The sequence below is a fragment of the Phyllostomus hastatus genome, unplaced genomic scaffold (genome assembly GCF_019186645.2).
Source record: "Phyllostomus hastatus isolate PE091 unplaced genomic scaffold, TTU_PhHast_1.1 phas_contig_151, whole genome shotgun sequence".
Lineage (NCBI taxonomy): Eukaryota > Metazoa > Chordata > Mammalia > Chiroptera > Phyllostomidae > Phyllostomus > Phyllostomus hastatus.
This window is the reverse complement of record NW_025333616.1, coordinates 784,467-806,085: the sequence shown is the minus strand read 5'-3', so window position 1 is coordinate 806,085 and position 21,619 is coordinate 784,467. Positions and strand designations below refer to the sequence as shown.

At 49.5% G+C, this 21,619-nt stretch overlaps 1 protein-coding gene and 1 pseudogene across 1 annotated transcript; both read left to right on the top strand.

Moving 5' to 3' along the window:
• The first annotated feature begins 3,937 nt into the window (after nucleotides 1-3,937).
• Nucleotides 3,938-8,295, top strand: LOC123813352 (leukocyte immunoglobulin-like receptor subfamily A member 6). Its single transcript, XM_045830298.1, has 9 exons — nucleotides 3,938-4,075; nucleotides 4,355-4,412; nucleotides 4,536-4,571; nucleotides 4,761-5,045; nucleotides 5,189-5,494; nucleotides 5,715-6,011; nucleotides 6,261-6,563; nucleotides 7,964-8,014; nucleotides 8,159-8,295. The coding sequence occupies exons 1-9, from the start codon at nucleotides 4,055-4,057 to the stop codon at nucleotides 8,293-8,295; spliced, it is 1,494 nt and encodes a 497-aa protein (XP_045686254.1). The 5' UTR covers nucleotides 3,938-4,054.
• Nucleotides 8,296-13,051: 4,756 nt separating this feature from the next.
• Nucleotides 13,052-16,797, top strand: LOC123813351 (annotated as a pseudogene).
• The last annotated feature ends 4,822 nt before the right edge of the window (nucleotides 16,798-21,619 follow it).

Sequence of the window (21,619 nt, the reverse complement as noted above, 5' to 3'; positions counted from 1 at the left end):
TTTAACTGATTTTCCATGAAAGTACAGGACCACAGTCTCAAGGCATCTAGATAAGATACCAAGGGGAAAATCCTACTATCCCTTGGGGGAGAGGACAGTGAGCTGATAGCATTCTAATGCATCACTTGTAAGAGGGCAAATTATAGTCACCAATTGAGCAAATATATTACACTTACCCAGTTAAAGACACACAGCTCTACCTTTAAGTACCTGCCTTAGACAAAATGTGTACATGTGTGCCATTCACTAGGACAGTGAATAGGATTCAGTTGCTACTGGTTTGAGAGATTTCAAGAAAGTCCGAAGCACGAGGCAAGAGAGGCCATTCAAATGGAAAGCCACTGGAACCAGCTTGGGTGGGCTTACAAGTTGGTGGAGTGGGAACTGCTTGGGACTCTAGAAGTCCTCTGACTCACTCAGCCACAGTCCCCACTGGTTTTTACAGTCAAAAATTATAGACTTCTTTCCTTGGTTCTGGAACTCTGGGCTGTGGAGCCTGGTGTGGGGCAGGATCCCTGGCACCTCAGGAGGGATCTCTGTAGCAGAGCTCTCCCTCCTAACTTCTGTCTGCCACAGGTGGGTGTGGGACCAGCCCATTTTGTGTCTCCTAGTTTCCATGTGGCTTCTTCTTTACACCCTTAGTTGTGGGACTTCTGTTCAGCTAGAATGCAGGAAGTTCTGGATGATGCTTTTTCTGTAGTTCAGCTGTAATTCTAATGTGGTTGATAAAAGTGTGTGTGTGTTTTGCTTTGCTTTGTTGTTTCATGACTGGTTTATTTCACTTGTCCTCCAAATACATCCATGTAGCACATGACCTTTTTTTTAAGATTTTATTTATTTATTTTTAGAGAGGGAAGGGAGGGGAAAAGAGAGAGAGAGAGAGAAACATCAATGTGCGGTTGCTGGGGGTCATGGCCTGCAAGCCAGGCATATATCCTGACTGGGAATCGAACAGCAACACTTTGGTTCGCAGCCCGCTCTCAATCCACTGTGCTATGCCAGCCAAGGCCATGTAGCACATGACCTCTTTTCCTTCTTTTATAAATAAGCTTTATTTCTCAATACAGTTGACATCAAATGTTATGGAAGTTTGTGGATCACATGATAGAGATTAAGCATTTTTCTTTCAATTTTCCTTCTGCCATTTTCCCTCGCTATTGCATCTCACTCTCTCCAGTCTGTTGTCTTTGTTCTTCTAGCTGAATTACACCACTTTCTATTCCTTTCAACAAGTGTGAACATAGGACAATAAATAAAAACTTACTGCTCTGGAAAGGCCTTATTTCAGTTTCACTTTCTTTATCAAGTAACTAGGAAATACTTTACAATTTCAATTAAAGTGTGTGATTCAACTCCTCAGAGAGAAAAACGCCCCCTGTGCTGAAGGTTCTCTCCCCAGAAATCTGTTCTCTCTCCTGGACACGCAGCCTCACAGGGTGGGGTTGGGAGGAGACACAGGCTCCCACTTAGGGACTGGCCTGGCTGACACGTTCACTTTGTCCCTTAAACCTAATGGGGCTCAGTACACAATCTTCACTGACAATCTGCTCCTGGAAGGTGTGTCCCCACTGTCTTCTGGTATCACTCTTTGCTATGAGGATGTCCAGCACCAGCGAGTTTGTCACTATGGTGATGTGCACTTCCTCTAGGAAGTAATTCAGGACCCCAGGCTATTTGTGTTGAAACTGACATAAAAAAATTAACCAATTAAAATTTTTTTACTCCTATTTACTGGATTTTATCATTTAAATTTTTTTATTGTTGTTCAAGTACATTTTCCTCCATTCCCACCCCCACGACTGTTATAGATTTGAGAGAGAGAGAGAGAGAGAAGGAGAGAGACCTAGACTTCTTATTCTACTTACTGAGCATTCATTAGTTGTTTCTGGTGTGTGGTCTGACCAGGAATAGAGCCCACAACCTTGGCATACTGTGACGATGCTCTAACCAACTAAGCTACCAACAAACTAAAATTTGCCATTTTAAAGTGTAAAGTTCACCCTGGCTGGTGTAGCTCAGTGGATTGAGCGTGGGCTGCGAACCAAAGCATCGCAGGTTCAATTCCCACTCAGGGCAACATGCCGGAGTTGCAAGGCCATGGCCCCCAGCAACTGCACATTGATGGTTCTCTCTCTCTCTTTCTCCCTCCATTCCCTCTCTGGAAATAAATAAATAAATAAGTTTTTTTTTAAGTGTAAAGTTCAGTGTAGAATATGTCTTTGTGTTTTTATTTAACCTCCAATTTCTTCATTTACCACAAAAGGTCAAGACATAGATTTTATTTTTGCATACATGCCCCCTCTCCCCAGCTGGTCTTTCCATGTCTCAGTAAATTATTTGAATATTTATATATTTCTCTCTGGAGCTGTTACTAAATGTCATGCTCACTTCTTTCCATTTGACACAATCAGTGTGACACTGGCCCTGTTCATTCTAGCCCCTCGTAGCTTCAGTCCACACTTCTGGTGTGCTTGTGCTGCATTCTAGAAAATTCCTCAATATTATACTCCACTCTCATAACTGGACCTTCGCCTCTGTCTCATCCATGATGGGAATGATTGTTTTAATGTGTCCACGTATTGGGTTATCCAACTGTCAGATTTCTAACTACTTATATTCTTCTGTAAAACAATGCACATTCCTAGTTCAAATCATTGAATGCTCCTTTTCTTTTTCAGATACTTGCACATAATCATCTTCCATTGCTCTCATATTTCCCACTGACTCTCTTTCGCTGTGTATCACAGTCACCACTGTCAGTAGACAGGGTCCATAGCACTGTCTGTCATCATTAGGATTTCTCCACTGTCTAGTCTTGTAGGAGTCTCTCCCCTCCCACACCTGGTCTCCCACAGATTCTCCAGGGTTGTCTTGGGAGTCAGTCTGACCAGGGGCTCTGGCAGCTGCCCCTGCCCCATGCCATTTACTCTCAGACTCAATACCTGCTCACCATTCTGCCTACCAGGGCTTGTCCAATGGGAACCTCACACACACACACATGGGACAGACATGCAGTGCTGACATACTGGACTCAGTCTGTTTCAGGACACACAGGGGAGACTGCTCACTGCTGACCATGAACTTGGGGAAGTGGGCAGAGATATCCCAGAGCCCACTCAGAACCTTGGGAAAGGAACCACATTTCCAGCCTTCACCTGCTCCCTGACCCCCTTCCTGTGAGGACCTGGGGTCCTTCTCTATCCACTCAAGAGGGGAATTTCCTCCCTACGACTCATGGATAGTCCCAGTCACTTGGGCCATCAGTTTCAGTCTCTGTTCTCCACTGTGGTTCCCTCTCCATTTCTGGAACTTTCATCTCTCTCTCCTAGACATGTCATGCCTACACAATATAGAGCTTTTGTGAATAGTTGTGCTTGGTATTCAGAGCAGACAAGGTTTCAAGTGGGTGCTACACTCCTGCCCTTGACCCTGGACACCTTGATCCTCCCATGTCCCAGCCCACTCATGTCCTCATCTGGTCTGGAAATGGAAGTCTCCCTTCCATGAACCAGCACCACTGACCCACAGTCACTGTGGGGACTGGGGTTTGTGACAACATGATCCAGATGAGGAGACTGAGGCAGAGACTGGACATTACCACTCGAGGACACATGGACATTGGATGATGAGTATTTAAGTAAATATCTGCTTTAAGGAAAAATCAGGACTGTAACGCAAATCAATGTCTCCTGAAGCTTGAAGGCAGGACCACAGCATGATGAGGAGGCTTGAACCAGGAAACAAGGGGCACTGAGGGGGCAGGGATCACTCAGGGGTTTTTCCCCAGGAAGGTGGGGTGGACACTCTTGCTAAGAAAAAATGAGAACTCAGTGAGGGTGGCTGTAATAGAGAGAAAACCACACTCTGGGTCCAGAGGAAAGGACGTGTTTCCTTCCCCTGTTCCTCTGTGTCTGTCCTTTGTGCTCATTGCCACACTGACACTCTCCTGAACTGCACAGTGAGGAAGAGACCGTGTCTCTGCTGATCTGAGCTCTAAAGGCACAGGAACCTTCGTCTTCTTGAAGCATCTCCAGGGCCTGGGTGCCCACTGTCCATGAGGAGGACCCACAAGGAGGTGCTGAAAACCAGCAAAGGGTGAAGGGAACCCTTGGGGGAGGCTCTGACATGGAAGGACGTGGCCTGAATCACCTCACCTGCAAGAGGTGTCTCAGGAGGTTTAGAGTCTATTTTTACCTCCATCATGATAATGAGAGATAGACTCCTGGGGACACACTGTCCCCCTTCCTGAGGGGCTGCTGACATGACAACCTTAAGACAGGGACGGACAACCTCCCAGTGACCACACCCTGTGTGTCTATCACCCTCAGGACACCCTGGTCTCTTCCTTCTACAGGACTGGTTTCATAGAGGAGACACCATGTCCCCCAGCCTCACATCCCTGCTCTGCCTTGGTGAGATGTGAGGAGGGGGAGGGGAAACCCTGCTCTGTCAGGACCCCAGGACTCAGGGGGTTCCTGAGGAGAAGGGCTATGCTCAGGATTCAGGGCAAATCTCTCACAGGGACTCTCTTGCAGGGCTGAGCATGGGCCTGAGGACCCCAGTGCAGGCAGGTGAGTGTGTCTCTGGGGTCCCAGGACCCTCTCCACATAAAGGACAAGGTGTTTCCCCATCAGGCAGCTGGGGTTGGAAAACAGAAGTTCAGGGTTAATGGATGCAGGATGTCAGGGAAGTTCCTGGGGCTGCGATCTGGACACTGGGGGTGAAAATGATTTGTGACTCAGGTTCTGATTTCTTTCCAGGGACTCTCCCCAAACCCACCCTCTGGGCTGAGCCAGGCCCTGTGATCCCTCAGTTCAGCCCCTTGACCATCTGGTGTCAGGGGGCCATGCAGGCCCAGGAGTTCCGTTTGGATAAAGAGGGAAGCCCAGCATCCTGGGGCACACAGATCCCACTGGATCCCAGGAACAAGACCAAGTTCTCCATCACACAGATGACAGAGCACACTGCAGGGAGATATCAGTGTTACTACCTCAGCCAAGGTGTCTGGTCAGAGCACAGTGACCCCCTGGAGCTGGTGGTGACAGGTGAGGGCACACCAGGGTCCCAGCCTCAGGCTCTGCCCTCAGGAAGGGGCATGCTCTCTAGGCATCTCCCCCTCACAGCCCAGCCCTGGAGAAGGTGAGGGAGGTGTGAGCCCCACTTAACATGCTGCCTCCATCTCTCCTAGGAGTCTACAGAGAACCCAGCCTCTCAGCCCTGCCCAGCCCTATTGTGACCCCAGGAGGGACCGTGACCCTCAAGTGTCATGGCTTATGGCAAAGATTTGACAGGTACATTCTGACAAAGGAAGGAGAAGACAGGAGCTCCTGGACCATGGACTCTCAGCAAGACCTCAGCGGGCAGTTCCAGGCCCTATTCTCTGTGGGCCCTGTGATCCCCAGCCATAGGTGGACATTCAGGTGCTATGGATATAACAGGAACAGACCCCAGGTATGGTCACAGCCCAGTGACGTTCTGGAGCTCCTAGTCTCAGGTAAAAAAAATTCTCTATTTTGCCTCTTGTGTGGATGGAGTCTGTAGACAGGTTATTAGGGTCTTTGCTGGGAGGGGAGCCCCATGTGGGAATGGGGTTAGGGGAGCACAGAGGTTCCTGGGTCAGAGACACAGAGAGAGAGATAGTGGGGCATGGAGACCAGGCCAGGAGGAGGGTTCCTGGGAGGAGCATCCCTCTCACTCCTGTCTGGTCCCTGCAGGTGGCTCAGGGAAGCCCTCCCTCCTGACCCAGCAGGGCCCCATCGTGACCTCAGGACAGAAGCTGACCCTCCAGTGTCTCTCTGACCTTGGCTATGACAGATTCGCTCTGTCCAAGGAGGAGGGAGACAACCTTATTGAGAGCACAATCCTGCAGTTCCAGACTGGGCTCTCTCAGGCCAACTTCCCCCTGGGCACTGTGGGTGGCTTCCACGGGGGCCAGTACAGGTGCTATGGTGGACACAACCTCTCCTCTGAGTGGTCAGCCCCCAGTGACCCCCTGGACATCCTGGTGGCAGGTGAGGAGCCAGTGGGTTTAGTCAGGGATCCAGAGTCTGCTCAGGCCCTGCTGGGGGTCTCATGTGCTGATGGCTAGGACAAGGGGTGTAGGGTCTCCAGGGAGGGTAAGAGACACAGAGGCAGGGGAAAAGAGTGAAGGGGGAGACACAGAGAAAGCAGACAGAGAGGAGGGTCCTCAGAAAGGGGCCTAGTGACTCTGAGGTCAGAACTAGGTGGTAACAGCTCGTCACCCACCCCTCTCTCTCTAGGACAGCTCCCTGACAGACCCTCCCTCTCGGTGCAGCCGGGCCCCACAGTGGCCTCAGGAGAGAAGGTGACCCTGCTGTGTCAGTCACAGAGCTGGATAGACACTTTCCTTCTGACCAAAGAGGGGGCAGCCGGTCCTCTGCTGCGTCTCAGATCCGAGTCCCGAGCTCAGCAGCACCAGGCAGAGTTCTCCACGGGTCCTGCCACCTCAGCCCATGGGGGGACCTACAGGTGCTACAGCTCAGTCACCACCTTCCCCTACTGGTTGTCACAGCCCAGTGACCCCCTGGAGCTCCTGGTAAAAGGTGAGGAGCCTCTGACCCTGTCCTCTCTGTGCTCACTCAGCTCAGGGTCCTGTCCCTAGGAGATTCGGGGACAGAAATAAATGAGGAGTGCAGGAGGCTCCACAGAGGAGCTCTAGCCCCTGAGAGGTGGAAAGAGACAGGGCCTCCCACCCCTGAGCCCCCTGTTCTGAATCTCAGCAGAGAAAGAGCAGGAGGGAGGAGTGAGATGTGGGAGAAGTGAGGAGAAAGGTGATCAGACTGAGCAGAGAGGACAGATTCCCCTCCCCCACTCACCTCCTGCATCTTCATCTCAGAGTCTGACCCCTGGGGTCCCAGCCCCACTGGACCCTCTTCCATAGAGAGTAGCTTCCCCACAGTGCTGGGGCCCAGTTCTGCAGGCCCCTGGGCTCACCTGAACCTCCAGCACTCAGTGCTCACCTGACAGTGAGGAGGGGCTGTGCCAGGCTCAGGAAGAGCTGGGGGCTCCCAACCACACTAAGGGCTACCCTGTCTGCTCCGTGGTTCTGGGGGCTCTTGTCTGTTCCTGTTCCTTTCTGAGGACTTTCAGGTAATACTTGCATGTATAAATTTGAGTTATAAACACTTCAGCCTTCAGAAAGGAAATTCTGCTTTTATTTAACCGTGATTATGTTAAATTTGCCCATTTATTTTGAAAATAACCATTTATTATTAAGAGGTTCTTTCAGAAATTCTTTTATTGTTGTTCAATTACAGTCATTTGCATTTACTCCCCTCCACTCACCCCCCCCCAGCCATCCCCACTTCCATCCCCTGCCTCCACCCCTTCTTGGAGTTCTCCAGGTGCCCTTTACAGTTGTTCTGGAAACACTTCCTCCATTCCCCCATTATCCTCTCCCACCTCCCCTTATTAAGGGGTTTTTAAAAGCATGCTCTAAAAGGTTTACTTTTGACTTCAGATGCACTCTGAAGTTTTAGTCATAAAATTATCTATACTCAGAGCTCAAGAATTGTTTGAGTACCCCATATATGTCTGAGTATATAGATGAGACCCACCCATGGACCCTGAGTCCTCAGCTGCTGAATAAATATAAGCTCTCAGCTCCAGAAGAGTGAATTTGGATGGTTCAGTCCCCCTCAGAGAACGGGGGGATTAGAAGAACGTCCTCTTTTCTGTAATGAGCGACCACATTTCTCACCAAACCTGCATTCTCAGGGAAAGACAACCTATGTCCCAAAGGGCCTCAGGAGCAAGGTCTGCACTCAGAAGTCTCTGGGAGACTGACAAGGCCCATGGCAGCAGACAGGACCCTCATAGCAGAGAGAGTGTTCACAAAGGGGCTGGTAGCAGTCACATCATGAGGAACAGGACAATTGTTTTGAGGACAATTGGCTTGAGCAGGATCAATTCCTCATGCACCCACTTCTTTATGGTTTTCAAGGAGCAGCTGACACTATCAGCACATCACACAAGACCTCAGATTGCAAGAGTGGTGAACAGCAGAATCCTCAGTTGTGGGGCTGGGTGCAGAGGGTCCTGTCTCTCAGGGGAAGACAAGTGTGCTGGGTGGGCATCCAGAATCCAGGGCTGACTTTGTCTGCTGTGAGTTCTGTGACCTCTTGTTCACATTTTCTAGACTCCCACCCCCAGGACTACACAGTGGGGAATCTCATCCGCATGGGCCTGGCTGGCTTGGTCCTGGTGGTCCTTGGGGTGCTGCTGTTTCAAGCTCAAGACAGTGAGAGAATGGCCCAGGCTGCCACCAGGACCTGAACACAGAGGTAAAGGAGCACCATTCAGAGTGGGAGAGCCTTGGAAATGAGATCATGTACCCAGAAGGTTCTGGAAGATAATCTGGGACATGCTGCGTGACCAGTCTGCAGCTCACTTCAGGTGGAGAACTCATTGGTGATATGTAGGGGGGAGAGGTCTGGACCCTTCTGCCATTCTGCCCATCCTTTCCCGACCACTGTTGAGTCATGTGACCAGTTCCTACCTTTTCCCATTTCAGTTAAATTAGCTTTGATCCCAATGGCAAGGTCACATCCACACCTCCCTGTACTTTCAGAAAACTCGTTCTTTATTTCTAATTACACCTGCCTTGATGTGTGTATGGAGTGCCCATCCACTCAGTGCACAGCATGCAATCTATTTTAATGAATCCATGAGCTGTCATCACACACATTCAGCCCACAAGAGATAACTCCCAAGTGATGCCCAAGTGCCCTCTCTGGACCCCAGGTGCCTTCACTTTTCCTCAGATGGCACCTGTGGACTTTCTGCAGGAACCTCCTCACTTGGAATCAAGGCGATTTCTTTATCCTCACCTGAGGACACTTCATTGCTTATTTAGACAGAGAGGAAGGAACAAACATTGATTGGTTGCCTCCTATATGTGTCTAGACAGGGAATTGAACTTGCCATCTAGGTATATACCTTGACTGGGAATCAAAACCACAGAGTTTTGGTTATGGGATGATGCTCCAACCAACAGAGCCACACCAGCCAGGGGGAAATCAAGACACATTTCTTTGAAGAGATCACTTGGGTTGCACTGCCTTGGAAAACCCAGTGTTAAAAACACAGTGCAGTGTACAGATGATGTATTAGAGAATTCCACACTTGAAACCTATATAATTCTATTACTGATGTCATCCCAATGAATTCCTCTTAATAAAACAATGGTTCTTGGCATTTTCCCATGTTCTGGTATGTATGGTCCCTTTGTGGCGAAATTGCAGGTGCCCCTGTGAGGTCCTGATGCAGAGTTGGGAAGTGACACACAAACTGACTTTCACAGACAGTACAAGCCAGTGTGGGACACCAGTCACATCAGTCTGACAGCCCCAGAGTGCACCGAAGCTGCCTGCCCTTCTATGTGTAAGGATCATTTTTACCTCAGCATACAAACAATTGTAGGACATCTGTTCAGCTAGAAATGTTGTAACTGATTTTTCCCTAAAGTACAGGACCACAGTCCCAATGCATCTAGATGAGATGCCAAGGGGAAAATCCTACTATCCCCTGGGGGAGAGAACAATGAGCAGATGGAATTCTAATGCATCACTTGTAGGAGTGCCAGTTATAGTCACCAATTGAGCAAATACATTAGACTTACCCAGTTAGAGACACACAGCTCTACCTTTAAGTACCTGCCTTAGACAAAATGTGTACCTGTGCGCCATTCACAAGGGTACTGATTAGGATTCAGTTGCTACTGGTTTGAGAGATTTCAGGAAAGTCCGAAGCAAGAGGCAAGAGAGACCATTCAAATGCAAAAGCCACTGGAACCAGCTTGGGTGGGCTTGCAAGTTGGGTGGGGTTGGAACTGCCTGGGACTCCGAAAGACCTCTGACTTACTCAGCCAGAGTCGCTGCTGGTTTTCACCACCAAAAATTATGGACTTTTTTCCTGGGCTCTGGAACTCTGGGCTGCGGAGCCTGATATGGGGCTAGGTCCCTGGCGCCTCAGGAGGGACCTCTGTAGCCGAGCTCACCCTCCTGATGTCTGTCTGCCACACGTGGATGTAGGACCAGCCCATTCCCTGTATCTGAGTCTCAATGTGGCTTCTTCTTTACACCTTAGTTGGGAGACTTCTGTTCAGCTAGAATGCAGGAAGTTCTGGATGATGCTTTTTCTGTAGTTTAGCTGTAATTCTGATGTGGTTGAAAAAAAGTGAGTGTGGTTTTTGTTTTGCTTTGTTGTTTCATGGCTTGTTTATTTCACTTGTCCTCCAGATACATCCATGCAGCACATGGTCTCCTTTCCTTCTTTTATAAATAAGGCTTATTTCTCAATACAGTTGACATCAAATGTTATGAAAGTTTGTGGATACATGATAGAGATTAAGCATTTTTCTTTTAATTTTCCTTCTGCCATTTTCCCTCACTGTTGCATCTCACTTTCTCCAGTTTGGTGTGTTTTTTCTTCAAACTGAATGACATCACTTTGTATTCCTTTCAACACATGTGAACGTGTCAAAATGTCTAAAAACTTGCTGCTCTAGAAAGGCCTTATTTCAGTCTCATCTTCTTTATCAAGTAACTAAGAAACACTTTACTATTTAAATTAAAGTGTGTGATTCAACTCCTCAGAGAGAAAAACGTCCCCTGTGGTTAAGGTTCTCTCCCCAGAAATCTGTTCTCTCTCCTGGAGACTCAGTCTCACAGGCTGGGGTTGGGAGGAGATACAGGTTCCCACTTAGGGACTGGCCTGGCTGACACATTCACCTTGTTCCTTAAAGCTAATGGGGCTCAGTGAACAATCTTCACTAACAATCTGCTCCTGGAAGGGGTGTCCCCACTGTCTTCTGGTGTCACTTTTTGCTATGAGGAAGTCTGGTCCCAGGGAATTTGTCACTATGGTAATGTGCACTTCCTCTGGGAAGTAATTTTAGGACCCCAGGCCATTTGAGTTGAAATGCACATAAAAGAAAATTAACCAATTAATGTTTTCATTTTTATTTGATTTTATTGTTTTAACTGTTAAAATTGTTGTTCAAGTACAGTTTTGTCCATCCCTTCCCAGTCCTGTTACAGATTTGAGAGGGGGGAGAGAGAGAGAGAGAGAGAGAGAGAGAGAGGGAGAGAGAGAGGGACCTAGACTTGTTGTTCTACTCATTGAGCATTCATCAGTTGCATCTTGTGTGTGCCCTGATCAGGAATTGAGCCCACAACCTTGGCATACTGGGATGATGCTCTAACCAATTTAACTATCACATAGGGACTAATATTTGCTACTTTAAAGTGTACAGTCAGTGTAGAATATGTCTTTGTGTGTTTATTTAACCTCCGATTTCTTCATTTACCACAAATGAAGAAAGACACAGCTTTTATTTTTGCGTACATGTCCCCTCTTACCAGCTGGTATTTCCATGTCTCAGTAAATTATTTGAATATTTATATATTTCTCTCTGGAGCTGTTACTAAATGTCATGCTCACTTCTTTCCATTTGACACAATCAGTGTGACACTGGCCCTCCTCACTCTAGTCTCTGGTACCTTCAGTTCACACTTCTGGTGTCCCTCTGCTGCATTCTAGAAATTTCTTCAATATTGTACTCCACTTTCATAATTGGACCTTCAGCTCTCTCATCCATGATGGGAAGGATTGTTTTAATGTGTCCATCTATTGGGTTATCCATCTGTCAGATTTCTAACTACTTATATTCTTCTGTAAAACAATTCACATTCCTGGTTCAAACCATTTAATCCTCCCTTTTTTTTCAGATATTTACATGCGATCATCTTCCATTGCTGTCATATTTTCCACTGACTCTCTTTCATTACATGGGACAGTCACCACTCTCAGTAGATGGCGTCCATAGCACTGTCTGTCATCATTGGGATTTCTCCACTGTCTACTCTTGTCAGAGTCTCTCCCCTCCCACACCTGGTCTCCCACAGATTCTCCTGAGCTGTCCTGGGAGTCAGGCTGACCAGGGGTTGTGGCAGCTGCCCTTGTCCCATGCTGTTCACTCTCTCAGGCTCAGCCCCTGCTCAGCATCCTGTCCACCAGAGCTGGTCCAATGGGAGCCCCTCCCCCACCCCACACACACACTCACACAGGAAAGACACCCATGGCTGACATACTGGACTCAATGTGTTTCAGAACACACAGGACAGACTGCTCACTGCTCACCATGAACTCAGGGGAGTGGGCAGAGACACCCCAAAGCCCACACAAACACGGGGCAGGGACCACACTTCTAGCCTTCACCTGCTCCCTGACCCCCTTCCTTGTGAGGACCTGGGGTCCCTTTCTTTCCACTCAGGGGGACAGTTTCCTCCTTATGACTCATGGGTAGACCAGTCACGGGAGTCCACTCAATTTCAGTCTCTGTTCTCCACTGTGGTTCCCTGTCCATTTATGGAACTTTCATCTCTTTCCTAGACATGTCTGTGCCTACATAATGTAGAGCTATTGTGAGTAGTTGTGCTGGGTATTCAGAGCAGATAAGGTCTTGGGTGGGTACTACAATTCTGCCCTTGGCCCTGGACACCTTGAACCTCTCATCTCCCAGCCCACTCACATCTTCACCTTATCTGTAATAAATCACTATATGGAAGCCTCCTTCCCATGAACCAGCACCACTGACCCACAGTCACTGTGGAGACTGGGCTTTGTGGTGATATCATCCAGATGAGGAGACTGAGGCAGACTGGACACTACCACTCAAGGACACATGGACATTGGATGATGAGTATTAAAGTAAATAACTGCTTTAAGGAAAAATCAGGACTGTAACCCAAATCAATGTTTGAAGGCAGGACCACAGCATGATGAGGAGGCTTGAACCAGGAAACAGGGGGCACTGAGGGGGCAGGGATCACTCAGAGGTTTTTCCCTAGGAAGGTGGGGTGGACACTCTTGCTAAGAAAAAATGGGAACTCAGTGAAGGTGGCTGTGATAGAGAGAAAACCACACTCTGGGTCCAGAGGAAAGGACGTGTTTCCTTCCCCTATTCCTCTGTGTCTGTCCTTTGTGCTCATTGTCACAGTGACACTCGCCTGAACTGCACAGTGAGGAGGAGACCGTGTCTCTGCTGATCTGAGCTCTGCAGTCTCAGGGACCCCCGTCTTCCTGAAGCATCTCCAGGTCCTGGGTGCCCACTGTCCATGGGGAGGACCCACAAAGAGGTACTGAAAGCCAGCAGAAGGTGAAGGGAACCCTTGGGGGAGGCTCTGACCTGCAAGGATGTGATCTGGGTCACCTCACCTGAAAGGGGCGTCTCAGAAGACTCTGGGTCTATTTTTTCCTCCATCTTGAGAATGAGAGGTGGGATCCTGGGGAGACACTGTCCCCCTTCCTGAGGGGCTGCTGACTTGACAACCCCGTGACATGGACGGCCAACATTCCAGTGACCCTGCCCTATGTGTCTATTACCCTCAGGACACCCTGGTCTCTTCCTTCTACAGGACTGGGTTCAGAGAGGAGACACCATGCCCTCTGCCCTCATGGCCCTGCTCTGCCTTGGTGAGATATGACAAGGGTTGGGTGAAGTCCTGCTCTGTCAGGACCCCAGGACTCAGGAGGTTCCTGGGGAGGAGGGTTCTGCTCAGGATTCAGGGCAAAAGTCTCACAGGGACTCTCTTGCAGGGCTGAGCATAGGCCTAAGGACCCCAGTGCAGGCAGGTGAGTGTGTCCCTGGGGTCCCAGGACCCTCTCCCCATAAAGGACAACTTATTTCTCTATCAGGCAGCAGGGGATGGAAAACAGAAGTTCTCAGTTAATGGATGGTAGATATCAGGAAATGTCCTGGGGCTGCGATCAGAACACTAGGGGTGAAAATGACTTGTGACTCGCCTTCTGATTCCTTCCAGGGACCCTCCCCAAGCCTACCCTCTGGGCTCAGCCAGGCTCTGTGAACCCCTGGTTGAACCCTGTGACCATTTGGTGTCAGGGGTCCCTGCAGGCCCAGGAGTTCCGTCTGGCTAAATAGGGAAGCTCAACGGCATGGGACACACAGATGCCACTGGATCCAGGGAACAAGGCCATGTTCTCCATCACACAGATGACAGAGCTACATGCTGGGACATATTGGTGTTACCATCTCAGCCAAGGTGTCTAGTCAGAGAGCAGCGACCCCCTGGAGCTGGTGATGACAGGTGAGGGCACTCAGGGTACTCAACCTCAGGCTCTGCCCTCAGGTAGGAGGATGTTCTCAGGGGGTCTCCCCCTCACAGCCCAGCCCTGGGGGACATGAGGGAGGTGTGAGCCCCACTTAACATGCTGCCTTCATCTCTCCTAGGATTCTACAGAGAACCCAGCCTCTCAGCCCTGCCCAGCCCTGTTGTGACCTCAGGAGGGAATGTGACCCTCCAGTGTGGCTCACGGCAGGGATTTGACAGGTTTGTTCTGACCAAGGAAGGACAATACAGGCTCTCCTGGACCCTGGACTCACAGCAAGACACCAGTGGGCAGTTCCAAGCCCTGTTTCCTGTGGGCCCTGTGACCCCCAGTGGCAGGTGGACTTTCAGATGCTATGGTTATTACAGGAACAGACCCCAGGTGTGGTCACTGCCCAGTGACCCCCTGGAGCTCCTGGTTCCAGGTAAAGAAAAGTCTTTATTTTGCCTCTTGCATGGATTGAGTCTTTAGATAGGCTACTGGATACTTTGCAGGGAGGGGAGTCCCATTTGAGAGGTGGGGTGCGGGGAGCACAGGGGCTCCTGGGCCAGAGACACAGAGAGAGACAGTGGGGCCTGGGGGACAGGCCAGGAGGAGGGTTCATGGCAGGAGCAGCCCTGTCACTCCTGTCTGGTCCCTGCAGGTGGCTCAGGGAAGCCCTCCCTCCTGAGTCAGCAGGACCCCATTGTGGCCTCTGGACAGAACCTGACCCTCCAGTGTCTCTCTGACCTCATCTATGACAGATTTGCTCTGTCCAAGGAGGGGAGACAGGACCTCCCCCAAAGCTCTGTCCTGCAGCCCCATGCTGGGCTCTCTCAAGCCAACTTCCCCCTGGACACTGTGAGCAGCTTCCACAGGAGCCAGTACAGGTGCTAGAGTGTCTCCTCTGAGTGGTTGGCCCCCAATGACCCCCTAGACATCCTGGTGGCAGGTGAGGAGCCAGTGGGTTCAGTCAGGGACCCAGAGTCTGCTCAGGCCCTGCTGGGCATCTCAGCTGGTGATGGCCAGGATAAGGGGTGTGGGGTCCCCAGGGACAGGAGACAGAGATATAGGGGATATAAGGGGAGAAGGGGAGACTCAGAGAAAACAGAGACAGAGAGGAGGGTCCTCAGAAAGGGGCCTGGTGACTCATGTCAGAACAAGATGCAGCAGCCCCTCACCCACCCCCCTCTCTCTAGGATGTCTCCCTGACAGACCCTCTCTCTCTGTGCAGCTGGGCCCTACAGTGGCCTCAGGAGAGAAGGTGACCCTGCTGTGTCAGTCACAGAGCCCAAGGGACACTTTCCTTCTGATCAAAGAGGGGGCAGCGGTCCCCTCCTGTGTCTCAGATCACAGATGCGAGCTCAGCAGCACCAAGCACAGTTCTCCCTGGGTCCTGTGACCTCAGCTCATGGGAGGACCTACAGGTGCTACAGCTTACACAGCACCTCCCCCTACCTGCTGTCACAGCCCAGTGATCCCCTGGAGCTCTAGGTGTCAGGTGAGCAACCCCAAGCCCTGCCTTCTGAGCTATTGTCTCAGGTCCTGTCTCCAGAAGAGATATGGGCTGAAAATGGAGGGAGAGAACTCTAGGGATGCTTACCAACAGAACCTCTGGCCCTTAGGGACCCTGCTATACCTGTCCACCCCACCCTCTCACCTGGGATCAAAGGTGGTAGGTGGGCCAAAGGCATGTCTTGGCAAGCCATAGAGCAGGTTCGCAGGAAGACTCCAGGTGCTCTGCTGAATCCAAAGTCAGTCCCACACCCTCACACCTGTCTGTCCTCATTCCCAGGACTCTCTGGAGACCCCAGGTCCCCAGCCACAGGGCCCATCCCCAAAGCTGGTGAGTCCCTGAGAACTCTGCTCAGAGGGAGCACAGAGCCTCCCAGGGAAGTTCTAAGAGTCCATCAGGGGGTCTTGTGACCCTCAAACACTTAGGGTGGAGACTTTGTGAGGGCCTGGGAGTCAGGCAGAGATGCCAGAACCACAGGAATGCCAGGGCTCTGAGGCTGGCAGGTGACAGGAGGGGTGGGCATGATGGACAAACAGGTTGGGCCCAGGCTGGGGGAGGAGCCAGGTTCAAGTGTGAAGGTGGCCACCACCACACACCCCCATCCTGAATTTCTAGAAGTCTCTGAGGGTCGGCTCCTCCCCAATTCAGAGTCAGACCCACAGAGCAGTAAGTGAGGGTCTCTGAGGGGAGGTGGTAGGTGTGTCCATGGGGGGTGGGGCTGAGTCCTGTGCAAGTTCAGGCACCTCGGGAGGCTCTGACTTAGACACACCCTTCCCCTCTGTGTGTCTCAGTGTCTCCAAGTGTAAAGGGAAAGAATCATGGCCCAGAGCTTAGATTTCCTTTCAGCTTTGGTTCTGATCTCCTGGGAGGGCGCCTCACAGAAATGCCCCCCAGGACGTGATTTTATGGGAACTGTAGCAAGGATGGTGACACTGTACAGGAAGTGACAGACAGGACAAGGTCTGGGAACATAAGTCCTTTCTCTCAGCTCAAGCTCAGCTCAGAGCAGGGAACGAGAGCTGGAGTGAGACCTGGTTCAGGTCCCAGCTCTGCTGCTCCTGCTGTGGGGCCAGGTATTCCCTTGTCTTCTCTGAGTGTCAGGTTCATGTCTGTTCACCCCTGGTCCCCTCCTTCTCACAGGCCTGTGGTGACATTAGGTGACATAAGGGACCTCACAGAGCTCAGGAAGGCAGACCTTCTAAGGGGGCATCAGGTTCACCACACACCAAATGCCCTTCTTGTGTCCCTGCTGTGCTAAGGGCAGGTACTAAGAAAGGACTCTCAGATCCAGGTGAGATAGGACAGACCCCCTGTAGGGGAGGAGCCCAGAGCTCGGAGCTGGTGTTTACCTGGGGGCAGCAGGAGAGCAGCACAGGGAACCCATGTCCTGGGGTGCAGTCCCAGCCCTGCCCCAGCCAGGCTGGGTGACCTGGGGCATGTGGCTAACCTCTCTGAGCTGCAGTAGACTAAGTGGTGGGTCAGCCATCCCTTGTGGATGAGGTCTGTGAGGTTAGAAGAGCTGAAGAACAGGCCACAGCACATGCCTTCCACACAATAGGTGCTCATTAAATGGCACCTTTGGCTCATTCATGATGTCACTCCAGCCCAAGGTCTTCAATGGTACTGGAATATGCTGATCGGGGTCTCAGTGGCCCTCGTCCTGCTGCTCTTCCTCCTCCTCTTCCACTTCTTCCGACACCAGAATCAAAGCAAAGGCAGAATGTTGGGTGAGTAGGGAATGGAGTGACCTGGGTCACAGGAGAGAGGGGCACAGAGCACCTTACACAGAAAAACAAATAGATGGGGAAGGTCAGCTGAGCAACACATTTTTCCAGGATCTCACATCAGAAATTGGAGAAAGGGCCATGGCTGATGTGTGTCAGTGGATTGAGCACTGGCCTGTAAATCAGTCACTGGTTCGATTCCTGGTCAGGGCACATGCCTGGGTTGTGAGTTGGGTCCCCATCAGGGGGTTGGGTTGGAGGCAGCCACTCATTGGTATTTCTCTCCCTCTCTCCCTTCCTTCCCCTCTAAAAATAAATGAATAAAAAATTCTAGAAAGGAAACACTGAACATCAGCACAGATGTACAAATGTGAGGTGATCTTTCATCGTTTTCAGTCTCCTTAAACATGAAATGTATGCACAAGTGTGTTAAGCTTTCTTTCTTTCCTCTGGAATCACACGGGGAGGGGTCTGTACCCAACCAGGGCTGAGAGTGTCCCTCTTGACCAGCCCAGGGAGAGGCTGACATCCAATCTCTTGCAGGGGCTACAGATCAAGAGCCCAAGGACAGAGGCCTGCACACCAGGTAATTCCTGCCTTGAAGACCCCCGACCCCTGCCTGAGGCCCTGCACTGCCTCTAATTCCCCTGTCTCTTCCCCTAGCTCCAGCCCAGCTGCAGATGCCCAGGAAGAGCCCCTCTGTGAGAAGAAGAAACAGCTGCCATGGGGAGGGGGGACAGGGATTTCAGGAGGCAATGAGGGAGGGGGTACCCTGGGAGGGTGTAGAATCAGGGGTGAGAGGGACTGAAATCTACCCAGCCTGACCTGACCCCTCATCTCACCCCTGGCTTAGTGGCCCATCCAGGAGCAGGCAGGTCTGCAGCCCTGAGATCTCAGGGACCCTTCCAGGAGACACACCCCATTCTTCACCAGCAGATGCTACCATGAAGGACCCTCATCCTGGGGAGGGCATGGAGCTGGACCCTCAGGTGAGACCCCTGCTCTTGTCCAGGACACCAAGGACCTTCCTATTGCCCAGTTCACTCCAATGGTCACTTCCCTCTCTACCTCCCCTGTATTGCAGTGGCACCCACACTGATCTGTCCTTCTGGGCACCAGGTCATCCTGCTGTGACTCACTCCTCCTGCTTTCCTATGACATCATGACCCCTCCTGGGTGGTCCCTGTGCTGGTTCCTCGCCCTCTGTCTGATCTTGTGCAGTCCCAAGTCTCAGGAGGAGGTATGAATGACTGAATGACCCACAGGTCCCAGGGTCCCATCACTCAGTCACACAGCAGCAGTGACGGGAGATCACTGGTTACCAGCTCCAGTACAGCCCTGAGCAGCCTGTCCCCACACTCCTCGATCTCACCTGTGGTTGAGGGAGACACCTGCAAACAGGCAGATGATGTCCTGGAGAGCCAAGTGCTGTGAAGGAGAATAAAGCAAGAGCAGTGGGTAGAGTGTGTGGTGAGGGGAGAACAGAGAAAACAACAGGTGCAAAGGTTGAGGCAGGACCTGCTGCTTCAGCCAGATGGGCCCTGTGGCTGGAGATGAATGAGCAAGAGACAGAGCATTAGGTTAAGAATCAGATCCATAGAAACACCAGATGCCCCAAGGCTCAGGGAGTCCCTGTAGACTCCATCAGGAGAGTGACCTCATCTGATCTGAAGTTTAAGTTGTCACTCTGACACCAGGTGGACACGTGATGAGGGTTTCAACTGTGGGGTCAAGGACACACTGGTTCTGTCTCACTGTCTCTCTGAGGCACAACAGGACCCATGATGACTCCCAGGGAGAGACCTATGCCCAGGTGACCCTCTCACCATCAAAACTCAGGCAGGGAATAGCCTCCTCACCTTCCCCCCTGTCAGAGGAATTGCTGGACAGACAATCAGAGGAGGACAGACAGATGGACAGTCAGGTGGTCCCGTCCTCTCCAGACCCCAGGCTTCCCCAACCCCAACCACCTTTCACCCCTCTCACTGTCCCGCTGCTCCAGGCTGCTGCCTCTGCTGCCCCCCAGGATGTGACCTATGCCCAGCTGAACAACTTGGGCCTCAGACAGGAAACAAGCATACCCCCTTCCTGCCCATCAGAAGAGTCCCTGAATGTGCCCAGTGTGTATGCTGCTTTGGCTGCCCACTAGCCAAGGAAGGACCCAGACTCCACACTCCAGGGAGGGGGGCCTGCAGGAACCCCAGAAGGCACAGGAGCTGCCCCCTAAGGACACTCAGCTAGTGACCCCAGTCAGCCTGGAGACCTGACATGGACCCACAGCAGTTTCAACTGATTTTGCAGTTGAAGATAAATGGCATCCAAACATTTTGTAGTCAAAGCAATAGCCTTATCAATAATCAGTGTGTTAACTGATTATTGAGAGGAAGTGAGAGAATGTTTAAAATAATGATAACATAAATATTATACACCAAGCATATAAAAGAAGAAAATTAAGAAGCATGAGCAAATATGTTAGAAAATAAAAGCCTAAAGTAAATGACCTAATTTATTTTATCAAGTACTATAGAATTGTACACCTGAAACCTGCATAAATTTTATGAACAAATGTCATGCCAATAAATTCAATAAAGAATTTAGAGAAAGAATAGCAAATTACTATAAGTGGCAGTAGAAGGAGGGACATAATAATGAATGGATACTAATGAAGATGAACAGAAATAGACAAAAGGCAACAAAACCAAAAGACTTCGTTCTGAAAACATCGATCACACTTACAAAGTCTACTACAATGGCCATGGGACAAAGAGAGAAGACACTCGTCACCTCTATCAGGACAGCATTATAGGTCTTACAGACTTTAAATAGATAACAAACAGAACACTATAAACAATTTGATACCAAGATATTAAAATATGCAATTAAAATAGACCCCTTCCACTGGACAATTTATTAGACATAAGGGTTAATAGAAATTTTGTATCACCTTATGTGTACATTAAATACATTGGCTTTGTAATGAGAAACTGTCTTACAACTGAACACTGTGGAATAGAAAAAACTCAAAATGATAGAAACAAAGAGTAGAGTGTGAGTTACCAGCAGTGGAGGGAAGGAGAAACGGGCAGGTATTGGTTAAAAGGTACAAACTTCCAGCTAAAAGACTGACAAATTCCAGGGCTGTAATGTACAACATGGTGACTGTAGCTACTAACACCGTATCATATTTTTTAGTGTTGCTACAAGAGTAGATCACAAACGGTTGTCACCACAAAAAGAAATGGCAACTCTGTAACAGGAAGGAGGTGTTAGCTAATGCTACTGTGGTCATCATTTTGCAACATATAAATGTTTCAGTTCAGGAGGCTTCATTGGGGATTTCTTCCCAGTGCTTCTGCATTTATAACACACAAACACATTCACACACCACAAAGTTACACAAACATTTCCTGACAGCAGAAAAAGAAGAAGCACACCCCAACACATTCTGTCACCCTGGAAAATATTGACTCCAAAATCTGACAAGGAGATTACAAAATGGAAAAGCACAGGGAGAATATTCTCGTGAACTTAGATGAAGACCACTAAAATTATTCACAAATAAGATTCAGCAATAGATATATATTTTAATAAAAAACAATATATCATGACTAACTTGGGTTTTCTGTTTTTTGGGTTTTTTGGGGAGAGTAGAGAAGCTTGAAATAATTTGAAAATAATCACAATGTAATATACAGATGATGGATCATAAAATTGTACACCTGAAATCCATATAATCTTATCAACCAATGTCACTCCAATAAATTTAATTTAAAAATCAATATAATCCAACCCATTATGGGAACAAGTAAAAAATTCTCACCTCAACAGAGGCAGAGAAAGCCTTTGATAAAACGAACCAACAATTCACAGTGAAAACACAAATTCATCAGCAATAAAAGGGGATTTCTTATTTTATCAAGGCATGTTTAACAATCAACACTAGACATCTTTCTTAAAGTTAAAGCCTTGAACTCCTGCTCTCTATACCTGGGAATGATCCCAGTACTGTCCTTATGACCTCTTCTATTTAACAGAGCCCTGGAGGTACCAACCAACTAAATAAAATGAAATTATAAACATGGAGTAGATAGGTCTGATAATGCATCACTCAGAGATTAAACAGTGGTTTGCATATAACATTCAAAGTAATATGAAGATGTATTACTCAAATTAAACAGGACTTTTCCAGTATCACTGGATACATGTCCAGTCCATAGCAATCAATTGCACTTCTGATTTCTGGTTCTGG

Excerpts from the sequence above, each read along its gene's own strand:
- LOC123813352 (XM_045830298.1), top strand. The coding sequence starts at position 4,055 with ATGAGGAGGACCCACAAGGAG. Across the intron at positions 4,076-4,354 it reads TGAGGAGGACCCACAAGGAG|GACTGGTTTCATAGAGGAGA; the intron begins GTGCTGAAAACC and ends TTCCTTCTACAG. Across the intron at positions 5,495-5,714 it reads TCTGGAGCTCCTAGTCTCAG|GTGGCTCAGGGAAGCCCTCC; the intron begins GTAAAAAAAATT and ends TGGTCCCTGCAG.